This window comes from Populus alba, chromosome 1 (genome assembly GCF_005239225.2).
Source record: "Populus alba chromosome 1, ASM523922v2, whole genome shotgun sequence".
NCBI lineage: Eukaryota > Viridiplantae > Streptophyta > Magnoliopsida > Malpighiales > Salicaceae > Populus > Populus alba.
The window spans coordinates 40,664,679-40,676,475 of NC_133284.1; the positions used below are offsets into that span (position 1 = coordinate 40,664,679).

Consider the following 11,797-nt stretch of genomic DNA (forward strand, 5'->3'; position numbering starts at 1 on the left):
TTAAAAATTCAAAAAATATATATTATTTTAATATATTTTTAAATAAAAAAATATTTTAAAAAATAATCATTTTCACATAATAACTTATAATTTTATTTGCGTACGTACTTACTTCTTAAATATAAACTAGTTTGTCCAGCCATTTTATTATTGGTATATTCTTTCATATATTTTTTAATGCTTAATTAAGTTGTTCAATTATTAATTTTCAATTCTCTTTCATCCTGTCTTTTACTAATATTAATGGTCTCTAACTCTTTTATAAAAAATAAAGATATAAATCATAATAATTTTATAAAAAAATAAATAAAAATAAATAAATAAAAATTAATTCTTAATTAATTCAATGTTAAATAATAAAATTTAAAAAAAATCTAATTAAAAAAAAAGAATAACGTGCCTAAACCTGAAAAAAAAATCCTAACTTGTGTGATGTTCTCATAAGTCGTGAAATATTATGATTAACTTAAAATATTTTATTAGGGAACAAGTAATTATGTTCTTATGAATTATAGGCTAAAATCAAAGATTTTATTTTATTTGTGGTATATACTATATGTATGTTAAAACCATCCATTGTTACTTTAGAATTATATTAAAAGCAGTTCTTCAGTTATACAAACACCTTATTAAAAACCTTAGGGGATACAGTTCCTGCAGAGATAATGAATAATCACAGATTTTATCCTTGTTTTAAGGTATGAGAATAATACCAATATTTTTATACATTAATTAATTACATTTAAAAGAAAAGGGTATAAATTATTTTTTCATGTTTATATAAGATTGTGTTGGAGTAATTGATGATACACATGCTCCTGCAAATGTTCCTATTGAAATTTAAAGAAAGTTTTGAGGTTGAAAGGAAGAAACAATACAAAATGTTTTAGCAGATATAACTGTTGATTTGAAATTTATATATATTTTAGCTGGCTGGGAAGGAAGTGCACATAATTTACAAGTTTTAGGTGATGTACTATCAAGACCTAGTAGTCTAAAAATTTCATAAGGTATATAATAAAGTATTTATTATATGCAATAAACATATAAAATGTCTAACTAGATAAATATAGTAATAGATTTTTTTATTTGAAGGAAAATATTATCTTGGTGATGCTAGTTATGGTATTTGAAAAAAAATTATTTTTCCTTTTAATGGAGTTTGATATCATTTGAATGAGTTTACATAACATTCACTAGAAAATAAAAATGAGCTATTTAATCTTCGACACTCTTCATTGAGAACTGCTATTGAGCTAATGTTTGGTATTTTGAAGATTCGTTTTAGATCAGTTGATAGATAACCTTTTTAGTCTTATGAAACACAAGTAGATGTTATGCTTACATGTTGTAATATTCATAATCACATAATGGGAGTTGATCTTTATGACTTTCTTATGAAAGAAATATGTTCGGAAAGTGAACCACTTAGACGAGCAATCAACTTAAGTCAACGGAAAGAGAGGAAAGAGATAAGGAGTTGATAACAAAAAAGAAATAATTGCATCAACCATGTGGAATGCTTATAACACTCAAAGAAACTAGTAATTGAGTGTTAATTTTATATGTTTGTTTTTATTATGTTTTTCTTGAGTTTAGATTGCTTGTCTTTATTATAATTATAACACTCAAAATGTATCTTTGTTATGTATTTGGATTGCTTGTTGACTTTATTATAATTTCTTATGTATTTTCTTTTAAATATTAATTTTAGTTTTTGTATAAAATTAATTAAATCTAAATATTGTATGATTTTATTTTGTATAAATTTGTAATTTTTTTTATATAAATGAGTACCACACAGAATGAAAAATGCAAGGGTAAACACTTCACATGATCTAAGCCTATGTCTCACATGCTACTTGAGATATTAGCAGAGGAAGCACTTAAAGGAAATAAGCCTTCTTCCACCTTTAAAACAAAATCTTTTGTTAAGGTGACTACAAAAATTAGTCAAAAGTTCAATGTGCAATGCGACCAAGCATGTGGATAATCATCTCAAAACTGTGAAAAAAGGAAATAATAACCAAACTTAAAAATAAAAGTGGCTTTCGTTGGGATGATTATTTGAAGATGATTACAGTTTCAAAAAATGTATATGATGAAGAAATAAAGGTATGATAAATATTATATTCTTTGTAATTTTTACATTTACTTTTGTTTCCAAAATTTTATACCAGGAACTAAAAAATTACATATGCTAAACTTTATGAACAGATACAATCCAATCATGACAAGTATCTCAATAAAAAACTTGATATATATATGAGGCAATGACAGTTATTATTGAAAAAGACATGGCAACCATAAATTATATCAAATCATATACTGATATCAACCTGGAAGATGATAGTGTTGAAAAGTTGTCTAAAAAGATTGAAGATATAGCGTTTACAGTTCAAAGTTTAAGCTAAAATTAACTTGATGTTAATGAGCTATATATAAAAGTGATGAAAATTGAAGGCTTTGATGAGATCACTGTTGAGGATGCATTTGATTACTTGATCCAAAATGAAATATTTGCAAAAGCATTTGTGGCAAAAAGTGCTAATTTGAGGAAAATTTAAGTTTAAAATTTCGTGAACCAACACTACTACAGGTTTAATTGCTAAGATGATTTTACTATGATAAGAAAGTTTATGTTTGTTATTTAACAAGCATATTTACTTGTTTAATTTGGTCTAGTGTGTTTATGTTTGTTAATTTGAATTAATATATGTGTTTATAACATCAAAACTTAATATTTATGCATAACTATGTTTGATGTAATATATTTATATTTATTTCCTAATGTTTATTTGATATATGTTAAAGGGATAATTGCTCATGCCCTTAAAAAGACAATTTCTACAAAACAAAACCCATCAAAATATTTTTGTATGTATTTATCTTTTTTTTTTTAAATCTTCATACTAGAAAAACCTAAATATCTAACTCTCACTTAACAACATTAATTAATTTAGTTTTCTTGATATGAAAAAAAAAATTAAGCTTTTAAAATTGAAAAAAATTATTAATAGATTTTACTTAAGAAATATTTCACAAGATTATATATTTACATGACATATATATTTATATTTTATAAAATAAGCTATATATGAATATATGATATAATAATAATAATAATAAAAAGCTTCATTCTGATTCAATATTTATATTTAATATTCTATATAAATTAGATAATCTTAAAAAAATATTAAAACATTAATAAATTATTTTTCACCTCATTTTCAATGATATACCCAAATATTAAAAAATATATTCTAACTTATTTTTCATGGTACTTTCAAATATCATAAAAATAATTCACTTTTTAAAAATTTACTTTCCAAAATAAAACTATTTTCAGCAAATAAACAGGGGAGTAACATATATATTGAAAATAAACATCATTCTAACGAGCTGTTTGGAATGCAAGCTTTATAAAAGGTGTTTTTTAAAAAAATTAATTTTTATATTTTAAATTAATTTTTTTATGTTTTAAAATTGATTTGATGATATGCTAATATATATAAAAAATAAAAATATTTTAAAAAATAATCACTATAATATCTACATGAATGCTGATATGACCATTACCTCTTTAAAAGACCAAGATTAATAGGTTGTGAGTATTAACATGTGTAAATGGAGAATACTAAATATGAAAAAAATGAAAGTAGAATAACTTTGAAGAATAAAGTTATAAAAGTGTCAAAGTTCAAAATTAAGGAGAAAGAAATTATTTTTTCTTCCTCCTAAGAAAATGCCATGTTCAAATGAAAATATGAACAGGTGACTTTAATAATGAAATCCTATACTTCGGATGGAGTCGGGTCCCTCATACCTTAAGAACCAAAAATAAGATTTTGCGATAGAATTTGAGGTTTTTTTTTTTAAAAAATATATAAAAAAAGTAACAACCTACTCATGTATAGAAGGAAAAAAGAACATGCAGAAGTATGACCTCTCTTTCTTTCACAAAGCATTCACAATTTACAAAAATTCTGCTCTTCATTTTCCTATTGTTTGCACATTTTGTTTTCGCTGTAAAGGAGAGATATGTAGTCTAACTGCACATGTATATTCACTTCCATTTCACTGAAGCTGATCTTGCAGGCTACAATACTTCATGCTTCACTCTACTGCAGTAAATTCCCCGTTCTCAAGCTGTGAGGAGACTGTAGTGTCGGAGGCAGCATCATCAATATTTAAGTTTGCAACTTCACCACCCAAGGAAGAAATTTCATCTTCGCCGTTGACAGATGGAGCTGGGGATGCATCAGGAGTAGCGGTACAAGTCCCATTAGAAGGGGATGGAGATGATTCCCCATCTTCCACTGCTTTTTGCAGGCTCCAGTACATTATGCTGGCAGCTAGAGTCAGAATCATCTTCTGGTTTACCTGCCACCAGATCACAATAACAATGATCAAATTCAATGAACATGTTTCTTGCATAGATAAATGAACTGGGTTTACAAATTTGATATCTCAATATCTAAAAATAGCATGAGTAGCAGGAGAGATAGCCAATGATTAGTAGTCTGGTCATCTTTCTCTGAAAATATATAAATAAACATCACTGCCGGAGTGAATAGTGATTCTGCAAGTTTTCAGAAAGAAATGCAATAATTCAGTTCTTTCTCCTGAAATAACAAATATATGCCTCACAAATCACAGTAGGCTTGCCAAAGTTGCAAAGAGAGAGAATGGGAAGCTGCCATCTAAAAATTATCTCACCTATATCCTATAGCAAATAAAAAAAAAAAAAAACCATCACTGTAGTATGCATACCTCCATGATGTCTTCAGGCAACAGGAAAATTGAACAGCCCAGTTTCCGTGCCACACTGATAATGTATGTAGCATTCAATCTCTTCTCGTCATCTACATTTACAAAGCAAGAAGAGAAGAAGGGTGAGCACAACAACTCCTACCAGAATAAGTCGGATAACAAGTCATTTCTCATCTGCCAGAAAGTAAGGGAACTTGCTAGGAGAACGCAACATACCGCTTTCACCCTTGGTGACGAGGTTCCAATTAACCACCCTTGGCTCAACAGCACTGAGAAGCTCAAGGAAGAATATTCCACTCGACAGGCTCTGATCCTGTTAAACTTCGAAATTAGTAACAGCAAAAAGAAATGGTGATGTGGGCCGGTGACAAGTTCAATAAACAAAATGCCATAGTTTGTTTAACCTTGAAGTTCACGATTTTGGAAGTTCTTCCTGTATGTTTAACTTTATTGTTTGCCCATTTTAGAATATCTGCATCAGTTATCTCCTTTCCTTGGGAATGGGATCTCAAGTTCTTCAGAAGTTGAAGCATATTATATCTCATCAACTGCCATAAGAAAGCTGAAACAAATCTAATCAGTTTAAGGATGTTCGCAGCACTGCTCACAGCCATTTAAGACTGGGCAGGAAGAGAGAACGGGATTCTCACAGAAAAAGGGACGTGGTGAGCAAGTTAATGTCTAGTAATGGCATAAAGGTCAAAATTTTCTTTTTCTATCAGGTCCACCTCAGATGCATTATCCACCGAAGGGAAACCAAAAAAGAAAAAGAAAAGGAAAAAAAGAAAAACGTTCTGATATCCCAGGGCTGTATAAAAGGACATAAACTATGCAACTCTAATATCCAGATCAATGTTGCTTTGATTTTAATTTTTAAAAAGAAACACGACAAACTGGAAACAAATGTTTAAAAGACATTGATACACATCCAAGTTATGGCAGACGGATGTCTTCAAATACTTGTGCACATTACAATCTCGAAATGGCAGAACATATGCAGAATATATGAGCGATGTTTGTTATGATTTTTAACAGTGATAGAGAGGGAGAGGTCTTGCAACACAATTGACTAATTTACAATTCCGCTCCCACAGCCTATATTTCACTTATTTGATCACAAGATGTTTAGAAAATCACTGATGTTCATACACAATCATCAAAGGAATCCCCAAAATGAGACTTTTCAAATTCTATCAATTGATTTATGGTTTATTCAGCTTTAAGATTTAGGAAAGCATACACACAAGATGCATTTGAGAGCATGAGAAATTTGTGCAACAGCATATGTAACATTGTGAAACAACTCTTCTATCGTAGTTTCCACTCTGTAATTTTTTTAACTTCTATTAGCAAGTTTCAATTCATCGAGGTGAAAGAAAGCCCGGAAAGATCAAGGAATAAAAAAAGCACATCACATCAGGAAAATTTATAGAAAGAGTTCAGTCACTGATTCAACAAGGACTAGATCATAGAAATTACCCAGTATGAGCTTCTTATTTCCTTGTACAAAATCATTTCCAGCTACATTAACGAGGGAAAATTTCATTTGTCTTCCAATCCTTATGACTTGATTGCAATTCTCTACTTTTCTGAATGGCATCTTGATTGGAGGCTTAGATGCCTGCTTCCAGTTAACTGATCCAGGAGAAACCTTGTCAAGCACTTCCAATAGTATCCATCTGCATGCATAGTTATTTAGAAATCAAGATTGTGAATTGAAAGCTTTGATGCCAGAATTAAACAATTATGGTATTGAACCAAAACGAAAAATGTAAGATTTCAACTCCAAGAATTCTTTAAAATACATGCAAATTTTCCTGAGCTTTGTTAATACAATATTCAACCAGTAATGGGCCAGTAACTTGCTGCATTGATGTTGGTTGCTTAGTAAAAATGAACTCACCCATTTCTAACATCCTCAAATACATTGTTAACATATGTAACAATTCCAAGACTGTTAATCCATAGTCGAAAACATCTTTCCTCTCTAGAAGTTTGCACATCATCAGTCATCATCTCAGCAAAGGAAATCTTTTTGCTGTCTGTAGTCAGGCCATTCCTGCAAATGTATACCATCCTTTCCTCTCAGTTACAAGATTAGATTAAATACTGATAGAAAGAGACAGAGTTCAGATGTTAAAGAATCTAAATTGCCAATACAATCATGAGCTAAAGGAAGAGATTTGATAAAGGGAAGAGAGATCAGCAAAGGAGCTGATAATCAAAATCTGGAGAAGGAATGCAAGGCAAGTCCAAGTTGATAACATAAGATTACTACAAGAAATTCATAATCAATTGTCACTAAGACACTGCCTTTAAGCATTCTATAACAGAAACAGACCAGCTGATTGTTTTAAACAATGAGTAAACATGTAGGAAAGTTATGCGAAGAAAATAATGTGTATTTTATAATTCCTGTTCAGCTGGATAACGTTCACATTTCCATAATACCTATCGAAACAAAAACTTCCTTCCAAAAACTGCATGTTTCCCCATATGGGAAATGTTTTGGTTTAATCCAATCATCAGAACTTCATGCCAAACTATTTCATATTACAGATATTGATGCTTATATTCTATATGATGAACATACTATAAAAAAGTGTAAAAAGGAGATATTGAACTTGACTTCTGGAAAGCAGATTCAATTTCAAATTAATATTAGATGGCCTAAGCAGCATAACGTCTTATAAGCACAAACTTCAAACATGCCCAATCTTAATTTTCAAAGAAATCTTGCAATGTTTAACTGCCCAAAAAAAAGTGGAGGAGAGAGGTGCTTTTACAAAAGGGTAAATTAATAGGGACCCCCGGGGCATTGCAAAATTATAGGTGCTACCTGAAAGTATCCAAGTTTGACAAAAGCAGCCTCTTATTTGTTAAATGGTTAGCTAAACTTGACTGAAACCACCTTGCACATGTTCAATTGTCAAGGGGGGGGAGGCCAGCTTTTTTAGCCAGTTAACTAGTTTCTGTAAATCCAAACCTAGGGGTTTTTTTAACCTACCGTTGACAAAGTTTTCATCACAGTAAAATAAATGGTGCCCTGCTTTTTGTTTCCCACCTTTGATGAAATATTTGTGCCACAAATGCAAGATTCAGATTTGGTGACCCTTCAACAATGTCTTCTGGTTTTAAATATCGTTTGCAGTCCATCCGCTCTGCATGATCAAGAACAAGCTTAGCCCTTTCCTTAGGATCTTTGGAATCCAATGTAGATGGACTGCAGTGCTCTGGTGCAAGAACATTAAGTAGGTATGCATAAGCCTTTCCATCCTACACATGTTTGACAGAAGACATTATTACAAGTATATTAGGTATAATCAGACAATGAAAGATAAATCAGATCAAGCATGGATAAAAATAGCACGGGTAGAGAAGTATATAATAGTAAGGAGCTAAGAACATCTACAATGAACTACAACAAAAGATTTATCATGTTCTGAAGAAGAAAATACATGCGCATCAAATCATTATTTAACCATTCAAACCTTTTCTAGATAAAAACAAAACCTATGATTTTTTAGTTTCCCCTAAATTCAGAGATTTTGAGCATAATCTATTGATCTATGAACTCAAATCCCATTAAAAAATGAAGAGAAACATGTACGTCTACTTAATCAGCGAATAAATACACAACTCCTTGCAACTTACTTCGTGATTGTTAACAAGACTAGATATACAACTGAAATGGCTAGTAGCCTAGTACCTTCAAATCAGAAGAAAAATTCGAAACAGGTTTCTCGTAGCCTGCTTTCTTGAGATGGAAATTCATCCATTTCAATAGGACCTTTTCAGGGGCTAATCCCATAAGCTCCTCAACATCCTGAAAGATACAAAAGATCATGCTGAGTCAATTATCCATAATCTTCCATGCTTATAAATTTACAAAAAATAAAAAAAAATTGAAACAAATTAAATCAGCATTCCATTACATTGTTGGCATCCACCAATTCCACAAGCTGAGGTGTCTTCTTAAGACTAAGATCTGCCAGTAGTTGAATCTGATATAACAGCACTCGGTATTAGATAAGATTATTGGAAAAGATACAGAAAAAAAACTCAATTACTACAGAAACAACAACCAAGCCTCAATCCCATACTAGTTGGGATTAGCAATATGGATCCTTTTGCAGCATTCCACATGAGGTCATATACCAAATCCAATCAGTCATATCAAGAGATTTTAAATCTTCAATCACGACAAAAAGGTAAATGCAACATGGTTATTCTAGTAAAATGCCTTCTTGGTATTTCATACTGAATCCATGAGGTAATATTCTGAGCAAAATTAATATACCAAAAATCCTGAGGCTCACCTTTATAATCTGAGAAATCAACCCAAGTAACAGATGAGGCTGCAAAATGAACAAACAAAATAAAATCCTTTAGACCACAACACATACGATACCATGTGAGAATCAAAATTAGCTAAACTTACCCTTCCTTCCACCAAGTCCTGTGTGCCAATGTTTACCACAGTGCATCCAATAGCTTTTGCAGAGTTGAGGCAGAGGGTATGGTTCTCATTTCTTTCCCATGGGTTAAGAACCCGTTTCGTGTTGATGGCTCGTTCATCTATTGTCCCTGGCACAGCAACATTGATGAGTTTACTGCACCAAAAGCCACAAGACAAAATCAACACCACCACCAATATCGGTTTTCATGGACAAGCAAAGTAGATCAAATCAACCAAACTAGGTTTATATACCATAATAGCACTCCATCTTTAGCAAGATTAAATAAATCATTTGTAGCTGGATCTATGGGAAGAAACTGCTTCAGAAATGGGTCATCCCCAAGATAGCTGTTTATGTGAGCAACATAAGATGCTTTCTCAGATTCGCTAATTGTGTGAAGAAGAGTAGTGGTTGTGGCCTTAAGGAAAGATGAACTCTGCTTTGAAGCCCCAGATTTTGCTGTAGCTAGACCTTGTAAATCCAAGTATGCCTGCCAATGCAATTGGATAAATATGTTACCACCTAATTTATTCCAACTCCTGGGCAGTATATGGGGATGCAAGCTCCAACAATGCTAGCTTGAAAAACTCTCATCTGAATTTTACTCGATAAATAGAGGAGGCCGACGAGAAGGGGACCAACAAAACACTAAATTAGACACACGATGACTGACCTTGAGGAAGGCTTCAAAATCGATCTCATTACTTAGGTCGGCAAGCGACTCTTTCAATATCCCAGCTATCTCCTCCTCGTTAAACATTGAATTAGAAGCGTTTAATTTGACCATCAGAGGCGGCATATCTCCAACAGTAACTTGTCCATTTTGATTCTTCATTTCTAGAAACTAGAATCAAAGAAGAAATTAAAATAAAGAGAAAGGTATGCATAGCATCCTGGTATGAATGCAGAATTAATAACAAACAAATAGTTCAGACACATAACCCATGAAGACAAACTTACTTTTGACTTGAGGCTGCGAAGCTCAGCCTGCGTAAACTGACTTTGCAGCCATTGATCAGAGACATGAACACCCATATAACTCGACATCTCTACAAATTCCCAACGCAGCGAGCACTAGCTACTGTCAAACAGAATCGTCCAGATTGATAAAAGAAAGCCTCAAGAGTCTCTGAAACCAGACTCCAAAACCCACCAGCAGAACCAAAGACTTAGATTCGGATCCTGATATACACAAATAACAGCAACAAACCACTGCCAAATTATCCTCGCAGATGGTCTTTAAATTGCCTGAATCGCCACGACCCCACCCACTTCTCCGTCCCTTAAAACGCAAAACCCAGAAAGACACTTCAAATAAGGCTCTGTGCTTAATAAGAAACAACAGAAGAAGGGCCAAAATGATCCTTAATTAATGTTGCCAAAAATGAATCAGAAACCGTTTATCAATTATCATGCAGAAGAAATGACAAGACATATAAAGAAACAAGGACCATAGCCAATCAAAAAACTAAAAATAGAATCACAAAATCACAAGAAAATAAAGATAAGCTAATAAACAAGATAACAAAAACACTAAATATAGATGCACCAGCCAGCATTTAAAAACAAAAACAAAAAACGAAACAGAAGAAACGTAAACCATATATGGATATCAAAACCAAACTCTTATTACATATTACAGGAAATATAAACGAACTCGTTAGAAGAAACGTAAAATCAAATAGAACCCAGAAGTGCATACCTGTTAAGAAAAACAACAGATTCACGTTCGAAAAATGAAAATCTTTAGTATCTCTGTTTATAGTGTGAACATGGAGGGAGATAGAGAGAGAAGGGATCGGATTTTCTTCGTGGGAGAGCAAAGTATTAGAGACAGAAGGATCGGTTATTAGTTTTTTACCAAAGAGACAGCCAAGAGCTTACTGGCCTTGAACTCGGGTTGTTGTTGTGCTCTTTTTTTCCCGATATTTTTTTCAGTAAATTACAAATTAGTTAATTCTCTTAATTTTTAACAAAAGTTATTTAATTAAAATAAAATAATATTAAATTAAGCATGATCAGTACTTGTCAAAAAGGATAATGAGTTCTTTTAAGAAAAATCATCAAATTTATTTTGCAAAATAAATAAAAATAATTTACAATTTATTCAGAATTTCTTTGATTGAGAGGCCAGTATGGCTAGAAGTGGGGAACTCATTTGGATTGTGTGTGAAGTTGAGGGTGGTTTTCCTACTCTCGAGGAATGGTATATTTATGCACTCGCTGTATTTATTTGCCAGCTCTTCATCATTTGTGGACACGTGTTTCTTAATCTTATGTCTTTTCAGCTATTTTTGTTTTTATCTGGACTTATTTGCACTGGGATTTCAGTAATTTTTTTTAAAAATTATTTTAAATTATTTTGATATAATAATATTAAAAATATATTTTAAAAATAAAAAAATATTTTAATATATTTTTAAATAAAAATATTTTAAAAATAACAAGAATTAAGAGTAGTTTGTTTTTGCATTTCAAATGTATTTTAAAAAAAATTGAAATTTTTTTATAATTATATTACAAATATATTTTAAAAATAAAAAATATATTATTTTAATATATTT

At 31.3% G+C, this 11,797-nt stretch overlaps 1 protein-coding gene across 4 annotated transcripts; it reads right to left on the minus strand.

Moving 5' to 3' along the window:
* Positions 1-3,889: 3,889 nt before the first annotated feature.
* Positions 3,890-11,190, minus strand: LOC118056806 (fimbrin-1). Of its 4 annotated transcripts, none has more exons than XM_035069160.2 (15): positions 10,936-11,174; positions 10,194-10,515; positions 9,907-10,077; positions 9,485-9,723; positions 9,215-9,386; positions 9,093-9,131; positions 8,709-8,777; positions 8,483-8,599; positions 7,838-8,049; positions 6,677-6,832; positions 6,253-6,452; positions 5,178-5,335; positions 4,990-5,086; positions 4,774-4,865; positions 3,890-4,383 (listed from the first exon to the last, which is right to left on the minus strand). In XM_035069160.2, exons 2-15 carry the CDS (start codon positions 10,278-10,280, stop codon positions 4,117-4,119), a joined length of 2,076 nt encoding a protein of 691 aa, XP_034925051.1. In that variant the 5' UTR covers positions 10,281-10,515; positions 10,936-11,174; the 3' UTR covers positions 3,890-4,116. The 4 variants fall into 4 exon arrangements, with proteins under 4 accessions (XP_034925051.1, XP_034925052.1, XP_034925053.1 ...); XM_035069161.2 differs by having other exon boundaries at positions 10,194-10,555; XM_035069162.2 differs by having other exon boundaries at positions 10,194-10,560.
* Between the last annotated feature and the right edge of the window lie 607 nt (positions 11,191-11,797).

What these genes read in the sequence shown, in the direction of transcription:
- LOC118056806 (XM_035069160.2), bottom strand. Translation starts at nt 10,280, where the DNA reads ATGTCGAGTTATATGGGTGTTCATGTCTCTGATCAATGGCTGCAAAGT. An exon ending in AGGACTTGGTGGAAGGAAGG is followed by an intron (nt 9,132 to 9,214) that starts GTAAGTTTAGCT and finishes TTCATTTTGCAG; the next exon opens with CCTCATCTGTTACTTGGGTT. An exon ending in ATTTTTCTTCTGATTTGAAG is followed by an intron (nt 8,050 to 8,482) that starts GTACTAGGCTAC and finishes AAACATGTGTAG; the next exon opens with GATGGAAAGGCTTATGCATA.